At 39.1% G+C, this 22,429-nt stretch overlaps 2 protein-coding genes across 2 annotated transcripts in view; both read left to right on the plus strand.

Moving 5' to 3' along the window:
• The first annotated feature begins 1,176 nt into the window (after window positions 1–1,176).
• On the plus strand, window positions 1,177–6,409 carry LOC117901394 (gustatory and pheromone receptor 33a). The gene is made up of 5 exons (XM_034812128.1): window positions 1,177–1,218; window positions 4,215–4,651; window positions 5,081–5,485; window positions 5,721–6,186; window positions 6,239–6,409. The coding sequence occupies exons 1-5, from the start codon at window positions 1,177–1,179 to the stop codon at window positions 6,323–6,325; spliced, it is 1,437 nt and encodes a 478-aa protein (XP_034668019.1). The 3' UTR covers window positions 6,326–6,409.
• A 7,070-nt stretch (window positions 6,410–13,479) lies between these two features.
• Window positions 13,480–22,429, plus strand: part of LOC117900288 (probable G-protein coupled receptor CG31760) — a 31,093-nt gene continuing 22,143 nt past the window's right edge. The window contains exon 1 of the mRNA XM_034810600.1: window positions 13,480–13,603. The gene's annotated coding sequence lies outside the window, so the exon portion shown is untranslated. The remainder of the gene's footprint in view (window positions 13,604–22,429) is intronic.

Here is a 22,429-nt window from a genome sequence, read left to right on the forward strand (position 1 = left end):
AGTTGTCGACATTTAGGTGGCGAGGGTGAGGTGGGGGGTGGCAGTCACAGTGTGGTGAAAAGCTCTAGGGGGAAGCGATTACTCTCTTTGCGTCGCTCTCTTCGCCTCTCATGGACACGTGGTGGGCCATGCTGACTGTCAACACCGAATGCTGGTTATGAATGGCTTTTAATGAAATATTTATGTAACAAGCAATAAGAACAATCACTTTCGGTCTGCTCCAAACGAAAGCAAAAGAGAGACAGAGAGCAAGAGAAAGGAGAAAGCCAACAAAAGCGATAGAAATAATTGTTTTGGCTAGTTAAGTTTTTGACGCAACGTTGGGCAAAGATAAGGGCAAAACACACAGCCACACACACTCCTCTATGTACATCACACATGTGTGTTTGTTTATCATAAACTTTGCTCAATGGTTGAGTTGCCAAAAGTCATTAACAGTCCGTTTGTACGTGTCCCCAACAGCAGAGCAGAGGATGCTGCAGCCAAAAACAGCAAATTGACAAATAAGGAAGAGTGGCCAAAAAAGGAAACCCTTGGAAAGTTCGGTTAAGGCCCAAAGCCAAGGCTAGACACAAAAGTTATCTTGGATTGGGGCTACTCTGTGGATTGTCTGTGCGTTGTCGTTGGGTGGACACGTAGATAGAGGGGGAGGGGATTAAGCTGAGCGGGAATGGGACTATCTACAGTCCGATCTTTTGAAAGCTTTGCAGTGCATTAAATGTAAGTCACTGAGCGGGAAGGGCTTTTAAGGTGACTTTTAAAAGCTTTTTCGATGAAGATTCCGAAAAAATACTCAGGAAAGAAGAGTATATTTTTATGAATGAAATTTCAATAATTTATGGAACGCTATATTCAATAATTAATATCAAATTAATATCAATTATGAAACTTTGGGTTTCATAAAACATAAATTTTGACCTTTATTTCAAATTAAAAACAAATTTAACAAGATTTGATGTAAATATTATATTGATTAATCATACAATACATTAAACAAAGAACTAATCGAACTACTTTCATAGATTACTACAAAATTCTTATAAAAAAATCACTCCCAAACTCTCATAAATGCCCCAAATAACCCACAACCCAAGTACCCCCAAAAAAAAGACCCTCAACACTTCAGCAAATGCCCCAGGGCTCTAGCACAATTTCTGGGGCCTCAACAGCACCAAGATGTTCCACTTTAACAGCTACCGGGTGCCCGAGTACTCCCAAGTCCTGCTAGGACCCACAAAAAAAAACGTTTAGGCAAATCTTTGCGCCAAAATCTTGAGCAAACAAGCTCATTACAAGCCAGAGCAAAGCCAGAGGAAGAAAATAAATAAAAATAAGAGCGAAAATAAGGAAAAGCAAAGCAAAGTGTGCGGTGCCACATGATTGAGTGACTTACAGCCAGAGACGAGCGGACGCAGAGGCGTGTCCTGCCCCAGAGCCCAAAAAAAAGATGAAGCGGGACTGAGGACCATTACGGTTACACTTTATGACCGCAATTTTATTGATACCGCCAAAGGGAGCAAAAGCAAGGAATACAAAATAAAAATACAACAAAAATAAACCAGAGAGAAAGCGGCAACGAGGGACTCAAGGATTTTGCTTGGCCATAAAGCGCATTGGGTAGCAATTTTAGAGTATTTCCTGCATCGCTGGGCGTGTTTATAGCGGACACCCAAGGCAATAACAATCACTACCGACTTGAGCACTACAATAAACTAATCTAATGTGCGCATGAAATTTACATGCAACGGCAGCGGCGTCTCGGCAACATTTTAAAGGACTTTCTTATGGCAAAAGCCCAACCAAATGATAGAGCGCCAGTCGAGGCAAGGACAAGTCTCCAGCGGCAGCGTCATCATCGTCATCATCTCTACAAAGGCAAATATTAACAAGCTTGGTTTCATTGGGTTTGAGTTTCTCTGTGTGTTAGAGATGGTTTCGTGACGCTCTATACAAATATTGCTTTGATTAAGTATCATCTCCAGAATGTGCGGCATTCGCACGGTTCCGTGGTCTCTGGGCGTGCACAGGCATAAGTAAAGGATTCAGAAGATGTTTGCCTTCAGCGCTCCACTCTCCAACACACAATCTGCGCCCTCTCTTGCCACTCCTTCTACATCATCTCTCCTGCTCTCCTTCTGCACAGCTCATATGCAAACATGTGGGTGCGTAAGTTGCTGCTTTGTGCGTGCCTTCGATGCAAACTTAATTATTAACTAAAGGAACCAAAAGGCAACTGGCAGCCGGCAACACCTTTAACTTTGGCAGACTGTCGTCTTGTGGTACCTGGTACACGTTTTCCAGGGTATATTTAATATGTGGAAAAGAAGAGAGTATAAAAGAGAAAGTTTCCGAGATTTTGGGCCGTTATTCTTGAGGTGAATATCTCAAGCAGCTCAAATTTCGAAACGTTTATCGATAAAAATGCATTGTAAAATATTTAGAGATCGAAATCGACTTCTCAGGCCTTAAAGTTTGTTCTAATTATATACATTTTGAATTTAATACATTTTAAATATTAAATATCTAATATTTAGTCCATATTGTGTTAGTTCCTGCCCCATTCCCAGGTATCCAACAGTCGAAATACCTTTTATCCTCACCTCTTATAGTTGTAACTGTTGTTAGTAAGCCGCAGCACATTTCCACATCCTTCCCCTAGCCCCTAGCCCCGTTGCTGCTCAACTCAGGGGAAATTTGCATTTTATCATCTCGAGGGTTGGGGTTTCCTTTCCCCGCGCTCCAGCTAGAGTGTCCCCAGTCGACTCTTTCAGCGGCTGGCAAGGGCTTTGCTTTTAATTGGTTTTCTTAGGCGAGAAACGCGTGTCTTAGCTGTGTCTATGTTGTTGGCAGGATGTTCTGAATCCTGTCTGGCACTGTTCTTGCTGTCTTACTTGTTAATTTAGTGTTGGGCGGGCACTAACTTATAATTGTTTAATTAGCAAGTAAAATGCGGTGAAAATATGTGGAAATTATTAGATTTGCACGAGGATAGCAGAGAGAAGGCAACCAAATGGATCAACATGTGTGTGGTTGTACATATTGCAAATGAAGTAGCTTAGAAAGCAACAAAACCAATTACAATTTCGAGCAAGATACACATGGCCACTGCAAGGCTCTGGGAATAATTAAGATTCTGAACTAAGCACACAGCTAATGTTTCAAGCAGATAAATATCTCTATGCCATTTCAGTATATTTTGCCATTATGGATAATTATTATAATAATAACAACCTTTTTGCTAAATAATTAGACTTGTTACGCATACAAGTATTTACTGATTCTATTAATAGAAAAATAAAGTACATACCTGAAAATATTCGTCGAATAATATGCTTCAATACCAACTAAAAGAGATTTAAAAATTTATTAGTAGTATAAAACTGAACATACAATTTATTGTCTTAAGATATGTTGGAGTTTCTTGCATTAAAACTACAATAAAAAGCAAATAGCAGTACCAATTATACATATTATTTACAAATAGTTAGAAGAATAAAGAAGCTAAACGAATATGTTCAGTGTATTTATGACCAACAGGACATTGGCCAACAGAAAATGAATCAATAAATTACACAAACAAATGAAAGTTACACTGTAAGAATCGGAAAATCATAAATTAACTATTTTAACAAGAAAAATATATATAAAAATATCAAAAAATATCACAAGAAAGATTTAAGGGTGAAAAAAATCGAATTCCAAGAACGTGTTAAAAGTGAATGACAACAAAATAAATTGTTTGACACATTTTTTTAAATAAATATTTCATAATGTTTCCAATGAAGTTTATGTGACATAATCCCATATTTTATTGGAATTTATTTACCAACTAAAGCACGTAATTTTCCACTACAACTACGAACGTTTCTCACAGTGCCTGCCCATAGTATAGCTACACATTTAATAAGCTAAAAGCATTTTAGGCGCCACTCGAAAGATATTTATCTTAAACATGTGCACATTATCCACTCCGTTTTCATTAACCAAACAATTGAGTGAGTACATAAGGTACGTAAATACGAACCCTTTTGGGGCGCCCTTTACACGACAGCACCGACACCTTCAGTGCAAATAGTGAAGTGAAAGGAAACAGACAGAGCAGGAAAAGCAGAGAAGCAAAAATGATACAAATTATGAATTGGTTTTCAATGGTAAGCTAAAGAAATTGCTCGCTCAATTTGTTGTTTAAATCTTTAAACTATTTTCTTTTCCAGGCAATTGGCCTTATCCCACTCAATCGCCAGCAATCCCAATCCAATGTGGTTCTCGACTATGCCATGATGTCCCTAGTGCCTGTCTTCTATCTGGGCTGCTACTTTCTCATCAACCTCCGACACGTCTTTGGTTTGTGCTTCCTGGACTCTTGCAACAGCGTCTGCCGGCTGAGCAACAATTTGTTCATGCATTTGGGCGCCTTTCTCTATCTGACTGTCACTCTGATGAGTCTCTATCGTCGCAAGGAATTCTTTCTGCAGTTCGATGAGCGACTGCATGCCATTGATGCAATCATCCAAAAGTGTCGACGCGTTGCGGAGATGGACAGAGTAAAGGTCACGGCGGTGAAGCACAGTGTGGCATACCACTTCACGTGGCTCTTCCTGTTCTGTGTGTTTGCATTTGCGCTGTACTACGATATCAGGGCACTATATCTGTGAGTATAATTGCTCTTTGTGCTCCATTTGGTGTGGAAAATATTGAGCGAAGTTCTGGCAAATTTCATTAAAAGAATTAATGCTTTAGGAAGGGTTTTAGCAGCTTAAATTTTGAAAGTTTAAGCTCTTAATTCCCATATAGAAAGCTTATTAAGTTCTTTACATAAAAGATTTGGTGAATTTAAGGATTTATTCAAGTATTTATTCTCAACAAAAAACACAATTTGTAGGCCCATTTCGACCCACTTTTAGTTCCCTTTTAAATGTTAATTTTCCTCACTTCGCCATGCCTTAAAATCCACCCAAACTACGAGTATTACAGACATTAAATAACCCGTAAGCCTCAAGTAATTACTTTAAGACTTTTCACAGCTCACTTACCGCAACGGAACTCTGACCTTTGTGTACTTTCCACCCAAATCTTTCAGCACCTTTGGTAACTACGCCTTTATACCGTTTATGGTGTCGAGTTTCCCTTATTTGGCTGGCAGTATCATCCAGGGGGAGTTCATCTATCATGTGTCCGTCATTTCGCAACGCTTTGAGCAGATTAACACGTTGTTTGAGAAAATTAACCAAGAGGCACGGCACCGACATGCTCCACTCACCGTGTTTGATATTGAGAGCGAGGGCAAGAAGCAGGAGCGAAAGAATTTAACGCCCGCCACGGCCATGGACGCGAGAACCGCCACATTTGGCAATGAACAAAAGTTGTCGGGCGAAATGAAACGTCAAACGCCACAAAAGAATGAAGAGGATGAAATGGACACCAGCAATGATGAGGACGAGGACGATTTTGATTATGACAATGGGACGATTGCAGAGAATACAGGGTGAGTGGAGGAACTACTGAAAACTAATTGGAATGAGAGAGAGATTTTGGAAGATTTATGTTGAATAATTGGGAGTAATTACTATGAAATTTTGGTGTTAAATGAACTTAGTTTTTATCCCGAAAATCTTGACTTATACCAACTAAAATATTGTATATCCCTCATGCCATTACTCAACACTCTTTTCCACGTTAAGCAACACTTTTCCTACATTTGAAATCTTCTTTCCCTTCAGCAACACTTCCGAAGCCAATCTGCCGGACCTCTTCAAGCTACACGACAAAATTCTCTCGCTCAGTGTCATAACCAATGGGGAGTTCGGCCCCCAGTGTGTACCCTATATGGCTGCCTGCTTTGTGGTTAGCATTTTTGGCATCTTCCTGGAGACCAAAGTCAATTTTATTGTCAGTGGCAAGAGCCGGCTGCTGGACTATGTCACTTACTTGTACGTCATCTGGAGCTTCACGACCATGGTGGTGGCCTACATTGTGCTGCGACTGTGCTGCAATGCCAATAATCACTCCAAGCAATCGGCCATGATTGTGCACGAGATAATGCAGAAGAAGCCAGCCTTCATGCTCAGCAATGATTTATTCTACAACAAAATGAAGTCCTTCACGCTGCAATTTCTGCACTGGGAGGGCTACTTTCAGTTTAATGGCATTGGTCTGTTTGCCCTCGACTACACGTTCATCTTTTCGGTGAGTCAGGCACACTTTCGCTTACTTTATTTAATAAACTCTCCTCTTGCAGACCGTGAGTGCCGCCACATCCTATTTAATTGTTCTGCTGCAGTTCGATATGACGGCCATTTTGCGCAACGAGGGACTCATGTCATAAATGGCGGGGGCGAGACCCCACGTAAATTCAATTATCGAGCAGCAATTTTAATGCCATTACATTTTTCTAGCACACTTTTGTAGCGAGTACGTTTTATTCTTTTTGTTGTGGAAAGTGGAAGAGGGGAATGCTCTATAAAAGTGCCCGAATGGAATTTACACCTTTGGATGTTGGTATAAAATACTTACAGCACTTTCAAGTATACCTAAAAAATTCTAAAACCTAAAATAAATATTTAATGATTCATTGGTCGAGAGTTTTTTATGCTGCGAGCTGGTATGATATTTCTATTTAATACATTCAAGTAGTGACGCGGCTTTAGATGCGTCTCACAACGTTTGAGATGCGACTCTAGAGGCGTCTCACAACGTTTCTCCTCATTTTAAGCGCTTCTGTAATGCATATAAGAACAAAACCTAGCCCACTGCCTTTTCAAATATCCCTGACAAACAGTTGCCATCTGCGCCGCAGCCCAGCACAGCTTTCCACAGTACCCGTGCCCGTGTCGACAGGCATTGAGTTGGAAATGGGAAAATCGAAGGGACACCAACGACAGTCAGACAGACAGAGAGAGAGAGAGTCCAACGTAGCAAGCGTCTGTTGAGCCCCGTTGCGATAATCGCATCATCCAACACTTTGGGTTCATCATGAAGGGATGTCGACAGAGGATAGAGGACTGCGGACGGCGGAGGTTACTAACACAATTTCTACCAAATGTCAAATTGAAAAACACGATTTGCCAGTCATCAGTCAGTCGGTGGAGCCATTCGACAGTTTGCGGCCATCAAACGGAAGCCAGAAACGAGAAGAAAAGGCCAGAGGCTGTGGAGGCAGAGCCTAGGAGGCAGAGTGTAAAGCGAACATGAAGCAATTTCCGCTTTCAATCACGTTTAGTGCAACGGAAATGTGTGCAGAAATATGTAACGCCTTTTGCTCTTTCCCTTTTGCAATGGACAAGCGAGTCAGGTTTTTGGTTTAAAATTGCATTTCGGTTTTTGGGTTCAATCAATTTACTTGACACAGTAGGAAAATGAATCGGAAACCAAGGGGCATGGCATGGAGATTTAATTAATTTTCACGTTCTACGTACAGTACATGGAAAGAGTGTCAAATTTAATTGATTTTTTGCTGGGTTCCAATTTTCCTTGCTCTTTGCAGTCTCGCTTTATCGTTTGTCAGTCTTGTCTCTCCTTTTTGCCATATGTTTGACTCTTTTTTGTGCTAGACAAAGTGAGTGTTTTATATTACACTTTGCCATTGATGCATGGTTTGAATGACAAGTACACACTCTCTGAAACCATAAATCAATATGTGACTCGATTGGTTGTCGTTTGTGCGGACACTGACACTGAGAGAAAAGAGATAGTTATTTTATGTATATTTAATTTACGCGTAAGTACTTGGTAATCATTTTAAGGAAGAATCAGTTCCAAGTTCTTTTTGGAATACGATTTGAAAAGAAGGAGTTGATGGTTAGGTTTGGGTCCTGAAGGCATCACAAAAGCTTTTAAAACGAAGAAGAACGTTGTGAGACGCGTCTAAAACGGTGTTACCCCATTTATACCCGGTACTCAGTCAGTTTTCAGGGTGGATGCTCCTGTTCTTATATAGTTTCTATAATGCCTTTTTATGCATTATAATTTACAACTGAGCTTAAATTAAAACTAAGGGATCCATAGTATAATTCTGCAACAAAATGTATCCCGAAAACGTGCCTTAAATAATTGCAACTAGTCCAGAAATTCTCTAAGTTTTAATCAAAAATTGTAGTGCTTTAATTTCTGCACTTAAAGAACAAATATTTTTCTCAGTGAACACCTAAAAGAGATGGCCGAAAAGAAAGTAAATGGAGACATTGCCAGAAAGGGAAAGGGAGTAAGGGAAAGGGAGTAAGGGAAAGGGAGTAAGGGAAAGGGAGTAAGGGAAAGATAGTCAGGCTAAGGGAGTAAGCCAAAGGGAGTGAGTAAAAAAATGGAGTAGCAGTGTGTCCTTTCTGGTCAATGTCTGTGAGGGGAAAAAACAGAAGCAACAGGCCACACATATTACCTGCAAATTACGTCAACTGTTGCTGTGGCCCCAGTCAGAGAGGCAGGGACTGAGAGGGTCTGCTACACATGGAGAGCGACTCCCTCTCGCTCTCGCTTGCCAGTGTGCAACAGAGACAGCGCGTATTGAATAAATAAGGAGGACCCCCGGTCCAGGGGTATGTGCCACGTGACCCCTGTGAAATGTCAGGGCACTTTTAAGAGTTCATTCAGAGTGTAGCAACAATTTTATACTGAAACGGTTAATGTCGGGGGCACGTGAGGGTTAAGAAAGTGAGCTGAAAGAGGGGTGGCAAAAGGGGAGCTAACACAAGCAGACAAATGCCAACAGGTTGTTGTTGCTGTTTGAGTAATTGAGGCTAAAAATGCAATGCCCAGTCGAGAGGAGGGTCCGTCCGTCCATGATATGACCCTCGCCCTCTGGTCACACAGCATGTGTGTGTCTGTCTGTGTGTTACACAAGTGTATGTGCTGTGTGTGTGTGTGTGCAACACGTGTGTTTGTGTGGCGCTTATTTATAAGACATTTGGGGGGTAACCTCATTTATACGAGGTTACTTCACCTTAGTAACCGCAGATGTGTGGATAAGAAGTCTGACTGCGACTTTGGCCCATGGAATGTGGCTGCTTGGGTTTTGTTCATTAATGAATTTAGATACCGGTGGGAACTTGGGGTTGTATATTAACCCGAAATGTTAAATTAAAGCTCGCAAAAGCTTATTTAAATAAAACAGATGGACTGTAGATGTAGATGAAAATCACAGACTTTACGTTGAAGTTTCATTGTTTGCAGGAAAAGTCAAGAGAAGTTTGGGAACTACGTAGAACAAAATGTTTCAACAGTTCTAGAATTATTATGCATTTTTTGGACTGCATTAAAGTATGTTTGCAATAGAGCCAAGACGATGTTGGGAAGTCCAGAAATCCAATAATTTATCTGTTATATTTTAATAATAATTATTTAACAAAAATAAATCAAAAATACTCCCGGTTTGGATTTTGATTTAATTATAATTTATCTGGCATAAAATGTGCGCAAAATAATATTTCTGCGATTAAAAGCAATTTAAAATTAAATTTAAAAATATTTCATTTACTCTGACAAGTTGAACAGCAAATTTAATCAGCCACAGATATGCAAAAACAGCATTGAGAATGCAGATTATTAGTGTATGCTAATTTGCAAGAACAACATGACAGCACTGCCAGTTGACTGATTGCCAGGCGAAAGCTTTCTTTCGCCATGCCACACCATGCCCTGCCGACACTACAGGTGTCTGTCAGAGGAGCAACACCCAAAAGACAGAGAGAGCGCGAGAGCAAGCGAACAAACGAACGACTGAAAGCAGCAAGTGTGGTGAGTATAGAAAACATCCTTGAAAACGCAATCGCTCTCTCTCTCTCACACTCACCCCTGGGCCAAGCGATAGCAAATTGTGCGAGGACTCTGCCAAGTGAAATCAAATCAAACTGATAACAGCCAGAAGTCCAGTCAGGCAGTGCGTGCATGCAAGAGCGAGAGAGAGAGAGAGAACACGAAGCACTCAAGAGGGAGCGCGCGGGCGGCAAAACGAATTTCGACTTTCGCTCTCTCGCAAAAGCACGAAACGGACTTTGGCGTTGGGCGCTGCTGCAGCCGTGGGATAACGGTAACAGTTCGTGGCGGAGTTGCGAAAGCGTTGGTTGTGCGATACCAAACATAACGGTACACATTCAACGGAGAATAACTTTGTGTCTGCCTTTAAGTCTCTTTGTGTGTGGTTGTGTGTGTCTGTGAATGGTTCTATCTAATGCGTGTGGGTGGAAGCCTCACTGAACTGCGTTTTGTTTCTATTGAAAAGCGAAAGTTCCGTGCGGGCGCCATCAGCAAATTTCAATTAAAATAAAGAAAAAACCCAACATCCCATTAGCCCTGAAAAGATTTCACATAAAAACGGGCACAAACAAAAACCCCAAATCCAGAGGAACTCAAAGACCTGGCTTGGACGCTGTTGAATAATCGCGGAGAAGAGCAGAGCCAGAGCCAGAGCAGACTGCGCAGCGCTGGCTTGGCGCCGCGTGGGCGTCTGCCCAAAAAGTATAAGAAATAAAATTGAAAGGCAGCCGTGAAAATAAAAGAAAAACATAAATCCCACCTAGACAGCAGCGGTGCGGTGTGTCTGCGGCCATAGAGAGCTTTATTTACAGGTTGTTGTTGTCCCCATCCCCTTCGTCCGATGCTTAAGTGGTTCGATTTGTGTTTGGGCATTCTACAGTGGGGTATTCCGTGTTTGTTGGTGGCTTTGATCAATTGTATTACATTTTCTTAGTATTTTTGAAGAATTTACATTACTCTAAACTTTACTTCTGCAACAATTATTTCCGGCTATCTTTCCCTCCAACGTAACTTAAACATTACATTAAAATTTACTTAAGTTCTTTCCCAAAATACTTGCTGCTATTTATCACAACAATTGTTCACTAAAATGTTCTCCCAAAACGCTTGAAACATTTCCCCTAACATTTCTTTCTCAGCCATTTCTTTGTTTTATCTTTTCTGCATTCATTTTTCATTTCCTACCTTTTTAGTGCACTTTCATCTCTTCAGCTCTTCTATTGCTTTTCTTTAGTTGAACTTTTCGTGTGCTTTAACTCATTAAAGACTTTTCATTTCCGCCATTCTTTACGTCTTACATTTTTTGTTGCTGTTAATGGCCTTGTTTAAAATTGTTTGCTCAGGACCTTGGCTATAATTTAAATGTTGTGTAATCTAGCATTTATTTCAAAGAGTGAGTTAAGATTTATATATTTAACTTCAGTACATTTTGGCATTTTCTATATTTTTATCTATGTTTTCTTTCATTCCATTGACCAATCTTTAACCACTTTTTACCTCTTTTTGCTCTTGAGTGTTCAGTGATTATTAGGTTCCTCGGCATAAGCTTTACTGTAATACAACAAATCATTGCAATGCTCCTTGCCGCAATATTTCTTTTTATTTCTCCTCTTTTGCATTAAATCTGCGCTCCTTTTAGAACATTCCTGCATTCTGTTGCTGATTGCTTTACCCACTGCATTCTTTTCTTATTACTTTTCTCTTTGCTTTAATTCCTTGCCCTAACTTTTACTTTCTCCTAGTTTTGTGTTTATTTTGCTTAGTTTTTAATAATCTTTGCTGAGTTGTAAACGTTCAAAGTACTTTTTGTTCTTTTTTGTACTTTTCGCTCACTCAATAATTTCTCTTTTGTCTTGGTCTCAGCCGTTGTTCCGCTTCCACCTTTGTTTGTTCCGTTCAGGAGTCTTTTTTGCTGTCTTTATTCATGCTTCTCCTTTTTTAAGGGCATTAAAGATTCTTGGTATCCATCAAAGGCAACTTTCTATAGCTTCCACCTCTTCTGATTCTCTTTTTCTGCTCCTCTCACTTGGTCTTGAAAATCAAAGTCCCCCGTGTGCCCTGTCAATGTCTTGGCCCATCTGTGTGGATTTCTGTGGCACATGTTTGTCTGTATGTTAGAGGACTCTTCGTGCGTGTTTGCTGTGGGGTGGGGAGGGAGGCGTTAAAAGTTTGTCTTCCGGTTTGAGTTGCGTATTTGGGCGCCATTTTAACTTTCCGCTTTTATTTACTACAAATTGCTTTGCATTTCTGTTCCATTTGTGCTGCTCCTTCTGCTCGGCTTTCAGTTTTTTTTTCCATTCGCCTGCGTTTAATGTGCCGTTGGCAATTTGTTAAGAAATAAAATTTGTTCCCCCACTCCGCGCCACTGTAGGAGCAATGAAAAATTGTAATTAACTTTGCCGCCGGCAAGCAAACCGAACGGAAATTGTATTCCATTAATGAGGCGGCAACAGGTCCGGCTCCCGCGCACGCTGCCTTGACGTCCATTAGGTTCTTAATAAGCGACAGTTCACGGCTAATAAATATTCATAAATATTTAAGCTCAGCTGTTGGCAATTTTCTCTGTGGCCCTTTGCCGCATTTTGCTGTATTTAAAAGTTATTTTGCTCTAGCCGAAAGTTTGCCAGCACAGAAAAGTGGCAGTTCCATTCATTATTAACGTTAATATGCGCTGAGCTCCTCGGAGATAGCTCCACTGATGCTTAGTTATTCGGGTGGTGCAAGTGCAGTGCCCAAAAGTTGCAAAATTAATTGCAAGTTTGCCGACTCCGAGTGCAGGCTGGCGATATCCGGAGCGAGTTTTGTCCGCAAAAGTAGGTCACACATAGTGCTCCCCGTAGCTGCTCTCTAGCCATTAGAACTGATTTGAGTTTGTTCTTGAAATTAGTGTTTAATGGCGAAAAACTGCACTAAAAATTGCACTAAGCGAGATTCTTGTGGAGTAATCTGACATTAATTGAGGATTATAAATGCAGGCAAATCTTTTGTGCTCTTTTTTAATTTAATTTGAATTCGTGCACGTTTTAAAGAACATAAAAAAATGATTTTACTAGTAGTAGCAATGCAATTAATGCAAGAATTTGGGGTATAAATTACAGAAAATGTGTATATATTTTGCTTCCTTCATTCATATCGCCATAGTCATGTATTTTATTTATAGTTTTTTACATATTTTTCCTCACTTATGCAGCTGTGTTGAATATGCTATAGAGAAGCATTTTTCACGCTGATACAGCAATATATTTGCATTAAAAAGCAATTACTTTCTGCTCTATAACATAAAAGAATATATTTAAAATTACTCCACATATCTCTGGTATTTTTTAGCAACTTTTGTGAGCTGTTTAAATTCCCTCCACATTTAAAAATTGCGCAGCACACACAAAACTTACTCCTATCAAACCAAAAATCTGCAAACAAAGATAAATACTTATTTGAAAATGAATATTTAGTAAATGGTAAACGCCGCATGAACTCAATGAACAAACACGGATAAAGTTGGCCTGAAATAAAGCCAATTTCCGAGATAAAGAGCGAATGGAAACCCACACACACACACACAGCACAAAATATATGAAATTTAATTTAAATATTTGTAAACAAATTGAACCGAAATAGAAGCAGCGCAGATCCTAAGCAAATGAAATAACGAGAGACAATAAAATAAAAGTTCAATAAAAAGTGAGTGCGGCAGAAGATGATGAAGTGAAAATAACTGAAACAGACACCCAAAAACCCACAAAAAAAAAGGAAAAAGAAAAGGAAAAGGAAACCAGAAAAAAAACGCTGACAGGGAGCCACACTTTTGGGGAAACGCAAAGAAAATTCCGCGTCATGATTTGAGTTTCGGGCAAAGGAGGTAAGTCAATGAAAATGTGCGGCATTTTTTGTTACTTTCAAGTGCTTTTAGTTTATGAAATTGTGAAAATCATCAAGAGAATATTTATCATATAAAGCGGCACAAATTATGATGATGAAAATTAGGCAAGTGAAATACTTGGGGTAGAGAAAATTTAAGCAAGTAATTTAAGTGGATTTTATGATGTTTAATGAGCTAAAAAATATCAAATTACTGATTAAAATTCAGTAACTTCCGCTTAAATTTTTTAAAGCCTCCACAACTTTGTGGCATATTTGCAAAACCCAAAAAAAAAACACATCAAAACCAATTTTCATAATTCATTTAGCGGGCGCCCAGCGGGCGTCCCCAAAGTACCGAATAGATATTCCATTTCATCAAACGTATTAACCAAAAATGAGGCACAGCAACAAACCCTCAAGAGATTTATTTTTAGGTCTACATATACTTATGTAGAAATGTATGTATACATGGGTTATACATATGTATGTATGTATACCACATTATTATACATAATTGAATGCGTTAAATTATTTACTTGCTGAATTTGTAGGGCTCCATTTCTATCAAGGGAGTGCTAGGCTTTCGGAGAGGCCCCTTTTTAACCGCCTGACTTGGCCTTTAAAGTGCGGAACATTTAATCAAATTAAACAGCTTTAAGGCACGGCAGGGCTCTGCCAACAGGGGACTTGGCTGGAGCCCAGTAAAGTATGCTACAAATCCTGCCCATAAATATTGATGTATTTATACATCAACAAAGCTGTAGCTCTGTGTGTGGGCTGTTCGTTCACCTTCCTGTTACACTTGAGACTAAACAGGGGAACAGAAAAAAAAAGCAGACCAGTAAATATTCAGTGCTGTGACCCTGCAGAAGGCATTGAACCAGCGAGCAAGGCGAGTTTTTGTGCATATTTTTGCAATACGCAGAATAATCTCCATGGCGACAATTAAATATGCGAAAAATTAGTAAGCTGCACTTCTATTTGGTAGTCTGTTGTAATGCAATTTTTGGCTGCACAATGGCCATCAAATGTTGATTTCATTTCAGCCAATTTAGTCGCTGCTAATAGGCAAAATCTAATTTGTGGCCATCCCATTTGGGTTCTGGCCACGTAATCATTATTTGCCAGCAAAAATTAGCATAACTTAATTTTCATTTTACCATTTTAATTGAATTTAATTCATTAATTGTGCCTGTCAGCAGTTGAGCAGATCCATCGCAAATAAGTGATAATTGTGGGTGCGGCAGAGATGAATCCATCTGAAATGGAGACATTGTATATATTCACTCTTTTCGAAGAGAGTTTATTGTTGGCCTCGAACTTTGGAGGATAGTATAAAAAACAGTAAAAATCAAGTAAAATTTCGACTGCCATATTTTTGGGTATTTAATTTGCCCTTGCAGCTGGCGCACAACATCGACACAGATCTTGGCATCATCAATAATTTTCTTATCTTTAATTTAATACCTACAAATCCCCACTACTATTCCCACGTTCAGTACGTACTGCAGTCAATCAAAATCCCTTTTCATTTGCTATAATTAAACAAAATCCCGTATGTATGGATTAACCATGTTGTGTGCTTCGCTTCCCTGCGCTTTTTCCCACATCAATCAGAGCACTCGATGGCTGACAATAGGGGTGGGTTTACGTTGGAGTGGCAGCAGGAGGGAAAGAGAGAGAGAGAGAGTAAGAGTACGTGTAGATAAACACAGTGGCGCTGGAATAATAGACATTACATAAGCCTACTTTAGATCGTTATGTGTAGGCATACATACTTATATGAGGCAGTGTGCTTGCTTCTAGTCTGCTTATGTTCTTAGGCCTTATTAGCTGCTTATTCATTTCCCCCCCAGTCCTTAGAGTGTTTGTCTTTTTCTGGCAGCAACGACTCCACTTCCTCTCCACATCAAAAAGACAAATGAGCAACGAACAACTGACAGCCAGACAACAATGACAATAAATATTAATGACCGTCGCTAACTAATAGATATTTAAATAAATGTAACGCCTTGATGGCATCATTAAATCGTTATTAAATTGCCATGACCAAGAAGCACTCAAACAACTCCATTTTCATTCATTTCTTTCGACTGTTTCTTTATTATGTGTCGAGTGCTTTTTTGGGCCTAATGAGCCATTTGTAGGCGGCATTCATATGATTGCCTGACGATTGCTCAATAAAAAATGTAGACAGTAAAAAGCCCAGTGCTCAATGGATTGGGTTTATGTTTTGCAATTAATGGAAATACTCGTGAGTTGTGGAGTAAAATTTGGGTGGGATAATTGATGAATAAAAGTGTGTAATTGGGAGCGCCTCAAAGTTAGCGTCAAATTAAAGGTATTCAACAATGGTATTCAAATGTAATAGAATTGCTTATTGAACAACTCATTGAAAAGAAGAAATATGGATTATTCCAAGCCGAAAGATAATTCCTAAAAAAATAATTAAATCGGTGAATAATATAATCAACATTTCTACATATACATATCCTCGTTTTGCTCCAGGCTGATGTTTGAGAAAGTGAACGTGACCTGTCACAAAAGTGTTCGTTTGAGCAAGGCAACTTTCGTTTGTAACAAAAAGCAGCAAAAGGTTGGAATACAGATGTATTTCCCGGAACTAATTATATATTACAAACCCCCATCGGACTTCAAATTAGTCAACTTTATTTGCTGCAACTGTAAATTCTAGCTTTGAGCACTTTTTATTTGCATTCCTCCGTCTATTAGTGCAATTACAACTTTTGCTTTATCCCCACATTTATTGAGGGCAACCATTATGCTAAAAAAAGTAAAGTTTCATTTAAATTTCATTCACGCTTTTGCGATGCAAAAAGTTGCGAAAACCCGATGAAGTTGGGTCGGCAATTAGAGGCAGGAAAACACTCTGAAAAATGCTAAAAAATAAAATAACGCCTAAAGCCAGAGCAAAACTAAGCCGCAGCTAATGAATAATCCGCGTTGGCTGTGCATTTCAACTTTTCTCATTACTCAAATCTATGTGTATTTCTACCTATACATCTGCACAATAATCTCTGTATATACTTTGCAGCACAGAGAACTAAATAACCGACAAACTGAACCCAAAATGGTTCCGTGCCCCCAAAAATCTGTGTGATAAAGGCAGTGGCAGTGGGCGTGTCCATGAGGGCGTGCATTTTTTTGTAAACCATTCGAGCAGATTCATTTGCATCTCGTACCACAGGGTCTCCGGTCCCCGGTGCCCCCATGGGCGTGGCTCCGTGGCTGCCTTTGTGCGAAAGTCAAACGCCAAACAGCAACAAATTTTTAGCTTTCATTTTAATTTTTGCTTTTGCTTGTCTTTTTTTGCTGCTTGCCAATGCAAAAGGAGGAGCGGGAGCAGTAGCCGGAAATGCTTTAAAAAGTTTCAAGAAAAAGGCAGCAACGTCCCAATAGCTGCTGCTGCTGCACTTAATGGTCGGAAAAAGTGTGTGAAAAGTGAGGAAAACAGCGTACAAAAAAGGGAAAAGAGAAAGGTTAAGGAGGAGTCAAAGAGAAGGTTAAATGGGGGGTAAAGTGGTATAAAAGAGAAGCAGAGATAGAGGCAGAAATTAATGGAAATTAAATATCAAAAGATGGACAACTTTACAGAGAAAAATATATAAAATAAATCGTTAAAAACCGGACAAAGAGATGGAGAATTCAACTAAAATTGATCATTAATAGATGCAAAAATAGCTGCAGAAATAAATGAAAATATAAACATCAAAAGATGAAGCAATAACTGAAGAAATGTATGAAAGTTAATCATCAATAAATGAGCAACAAAATCAAGCACAAATTAGCTGCCAGATACGTTCAAATAAAGTTAGTAAGCTCTAAGTACGACCCTCATTTGTTGACGTTGATCCCTCGTTTAGTCTATCCACTTAAATATTTTTTAAACAACCACAAAAAACTTCTCCTCACCCCCCTATAAAGTGCAGCGTATCACGAGCGAAGGATGCACTTGAGTTGTTGCCGCAGTTCAGCGCTTTGAAGTGTCATCAAGTGCAGTCATCAAATTCAGTCATAAAGTTTTATAACCGCACACACAGTCACGTCGGGTAAATGCCAGCACAGTAACCTTGCAAACTCCCGAAGTACTATAATTATTGCTAAAGCATCAAAAGCACAATTAACCACTGCTGTTGTTGTTGTTGTTGTTGCTGCTGTTGTTGTAATTTCCGAGCACTTGTTTGACATTTAATTACACTAATTTATATGCAAACTGCAATTGACACGACCGGCGACGGCGACAGCGACAGCGTCCATGGTTGGCGACGATGCCACAGACGACAGCTTCGAGCTCCCTTCTCGTTTAATTTTCATCTTGTGGACTACATCATGCTCATGTGTGCGACATGTGTAGGGGTTTGTTGGGAGGTAGGGAATTTCGACAGAGAGTAGAACGAGACAGCTAGAGATTTCTTTAATTTAAATATAATTTTAATGCTGCTTTAAATTTGTTGGATTTAAAAGGGAGACTTCATTTATTGAAGCAAATTTAATATATTACAATAATTATTACCCCAAAAACCTCCTAATATCTAGGAGCTACGAGTTATTAGTAATTAATATTAATTAAATAGGGAACAATGTGGCTTCAAAAATCTAAAACAAAACCTAGTCTTTCCAATGCATTGTCAAACCCGTTTCACCTTATCTTTTTGGCAACTTCTGCCACCCTTCTCTGACAATCTTTCCAAAACTTTTCCACAGTTTAAAAAAAATGTAATATTTATGCCTCTGGGTGCAGAATGCAATGTCAAGACAAGCCATGCCATGCCACACACCGTCCTGCCTCACCCACCATGCCAGTTCGCCTTCCAGCTAAAGACATCAAACGCAGCTGCTCGTTGATTCCTCCTCGAGGTTTTTGCTATTTCAGCTGCTCCTGCTCATGTTCTTACTTAACTTTGTTTTATTTTTTCGTTGCTGCTTCTTTGCTTTTGTGGCGCAGCATTCATTCCGCCATCTTAAAATTGCGTTTTTTGTTTTAGTGCATTTTTCCACATGAAATGCGCTTAAAAAGGCCAAAAATGGGGAGAGCACAAAAAAAACTACAAAGCAAAAAGCGCCGGATAACATTTGTCAACAGTTTATAGGTATATAATTTATAGTTGCTATTGTTTTTGGTACAATGTCTATGGCTGGTGGCAGTTTTTGGTCGTTCTTGTTCGCTTTTTGTGCTGCTGGAAATATATTTTTTGTGTTAGCTTTCATTTTTTTGCGTTGGCTTTTCTTTTGGGCATTTAAATTGGCCATTGTGCTCGCTTTTTTTTGCAAGTTTTTAGTGTTAAGTTTTTGGCTTATTCGTGAATTTAAATTGGTGGTTTTACGCTTTATTTTTTAAATATTTCTAGCGTTAAGTTTTTGGCTTTAAATACTTCAATTGCTGCAGTTTTTGGCTGTTCGTATGGCCGAGTTTATTTATTTAGAGCAGGCATTTCTCCTACATATTTAATTGCTAAAAAGAAGACATTTGAGAGGGCTGCTTGTGTCCAAGTTTTAATACAATTCTGACACATTTCACACATGTTTCAGTTTATTTTTTTCCTGCTGTTTCACTTCCTACTGCCACGCATAATCGTTGCCACTTTTACTGATGTTTCTGTCCTGTCTTTTCCACCTGGCGGCTTCACTTAACTTATTAAAGGCCACAGCACAAAAAAAACACTTGCACCTGTCTAAAGTTCCCCAACTGCTCCATGGCACGGGACATGGATACGAAAGTAAACTTTTTTTTTTCAGTATGGATATAGGCTAAATTACTTCCTGGTTTGTGGCAAAAAGCAAACAAACTTTGAGCTTTCCCGGCCCTTCCTCAGTCACTCCCTTAGCCTTTCCCTTCTACATCCCTTCTGCGCTGTGGCTTTATTTTTAGCTGCTTCGTCGCCTTTCATCGCATCTAAACTATCTTTATGCCTTTTGGGGAGGGACCTTTTCATAAACACGTTTTTATCTGCTTTACACATTTGTGCGTTTCTCTCTCAAAGTAGGGTCAAGCGTCCTTTAAGCTGCGTTTGGGGTTTGTGCCCATTAAAAGCTTCTTTTATAACACTTCTCAGACCCTCACTCACTCCCTTCATACGCAGCTCGGGCTGAACAATTGAGAATTTGAGCAAACATTCTGCTGATTTTGTCAGTTTTTCTTTGTCATTGATTTTCGATCATAATAATTTCATGTGCTTTATGTGGTAGAAAGAGGGCAATCCATTGCAATGCATTTATCTACCCACCCCATAACCCTGAGTAGATCCCTGCTCTGATTTGATTTTTATGATTTTTTCTGCTTGTCTTCGTCTTCTCTCTTTTCCCTCGTTTTGGTCTCGTTCACCGCACACACGCTCTGCTTGGGTTCCGCTTATTCTTATTGTTTGTTTTTGCTTTTTATGACTTTATAATGTGGGTATTACATATCCATACAGACAGATACAGTGGCTCCATCGCATAATCGGACAGCGGTTTCCTCTTTACGAATGTGCTCAAAAAGTATATAGAAATGCGTTAGACCAACCGTTTTTTCACTTTTTATACACCTTAATAGTATTACCTATCCAAATCATAAACAAAAAGTCATACTTTTTAGTGAGAACAGTTCGTTTTAATCGAAAAACCAAAAAAAGTCATGTTCTGAGACTCAACGCATAATCGGACAGGGCAAAAATGCCAGAGGAAAATCCCGTTATTTTTCCAAAAATCTTTTCATAGTCCCGGTTTTTCTTATCGAATGTATGCCATGGATGCCTGGAAATATACCAGACAAAACAAAAACATTTTGTATGCCGCCCCCAGGAGAGCTATCCTTTTTCGAAATTTCGCTTGCTATAGACATAGAACACGGAAGGAAAACTGCTCGGAAAACCGCCAAATGGATTGGAAAAGGCTAACCTATGGTTCACTAAATAAATATAAGGATCCATACTAAGTTTAGGCTGGTCAAAATTGTTCGGGAAGGCCACGGCTAACTTTTATATGAGCCAAAAGAGCATTCGATATTAAAAAAAATTAGTCAACATAACTTTAAAAATTCATAAAAATTAGAACCTACTTCAAAATCGATCGGGAAAAGTGGTTTTCCCAAAGAGGGGGTCTTATACATTGAAAAAGTACCATTTGAATGAGAGATTTCCCCGACCTAGTACATTTGTGGGCTCTAACATTGAAATAATTAAGTCGAGAACTTGTACTGAGAAAATTAATTTATCGAATAAGGCATTTTGATGCCAAATCATCGTAAAATCAAACTTTTTTGGTAGCATTCATTCAATAATATCTTTTAATAATAAACACTATCAAAAAAATTGGAATTTTAGTGGATATAGCATCAAAATGCCTTATTCGATAAATTAATTTTCTCAGTACAAGTTCTCGACTTAATTATTTCAATGTTAGAGCCCACAAATGTACTAGGTCGGGGAAATCTCTCATTCAAATGGTACTTTTTCAATGTATAAGACCCCCTCTTTGGGAAAACCACTTTTCCCGATCGATTTTGAAGTAGGTTCTAATTTTTATGAATTTTTAAAGTTATGTTGACTAATTTTTTTTAATATCGAATGCTCTTTTGGCTCATATAAAAGTTAGCCGTGGCCTTCCCGAACAATTTTGACCAGCCTAAACTTAGTATGGATCCTTATATTTATTTAGTGAACCATAGGTTAGCCTTTTCCAATCCATTTGGCGGTTTTCCGAGCAGTTTTCCTTCCGTGTTCTATGTCTATAGCAAGCGAAATTTCGAAAAAGGATAGCTCTCCTGGGGGCGGCATACAAAATGTTTTTGTTTTGTCTGGTATATTTCCAGGCATCCATGGCATACATTCGATAAGAAAAACCGGGACTATGAAAAGATTTTTGGAAAAATAACGGGATTTTCCTCTGGCATTTTTGCCCTGTCCGATTATGCGTTGAGTCTCAGAACATGACTTTTTTTGGTTTTTCGATTAAAACGAACTGTTCTCACTAAAAAGTATGACTTTTTGTTTATGATTTGGATAGGTAATACTATTAAGGTGTATAAAAAGTGAAAAAACGGTTGGTCTAACGCATTTCTATATACTTTTTGAGCACATTCGTAAAGAGGAAACCGCTGTCCGATTATGCGATGGAGCCACTGTACGTACAGAGAGATGTGTTTATGTGTGTACATATGTACACACATATGTGTTCATACAGTTGTGCTTTGGAAATATTTATTAAGACACGGAATCATTGAGAAAGAATGCAGAAAGCAGCGCCAGAAGAGAGAGTGAGGATGGGTTGGAAACTGGTGGCAAACGAGTAATAATTGATAATCTAAATATATGTGCATATAAGCAAATGCCATTAATATTAACTACTCAAATGTATGTACATATGTACATGTCTGTACGTATATTTTTCAGTTTAGAGCTCCAAATTGTTTACCTCTACATAAGTACATATCTTTTTATCTGTATAAATCTGTTTATTGGGTTGTAAATTTACCGTTTATTTCGCAAACGAAAGCGAGCGCAGGTAGATTTAAGAACGAAAAGACATCGCATAACTGTGAAGATCAACGCATGACTACCTGCAGCATTGAACGGGCTGAATTTCCGAAGCGAGAGAGAGAGAGCGATGGAAAGAGAGCAATGGAAAGAGAGCGATGGAAAGAGAGCTTTGGAGCAGCTTCGGGGCTGCTGCTGAAGCTGCATACGAACTTTAGCGAGAGCGCGAGAATGGTGCAGCAACGAAGAAGGCGGAATAGATAGACGAAAGAACGGGCGCTACCGCACGTAAGCATATGCTTGATCCATGTATGCACATATGTACATACATATGTACATGCATATATGTA

Source organism: Drosophila subobscura, chromosome U, assembly GCF_008121235.1.
Source record: "Drosophila subobscura isolate 14011-0131.10 chromosome U, UCBerk_Dsub_1.0, whole genome shotgun sequence".
Taxonomy (NCBI): domain Eukaryota; kingdom Metazoa; phylum Arthropoda; class Insecta; order Diptera; family Drosophilidae; genus Drosophila; species Drosophila subobscura.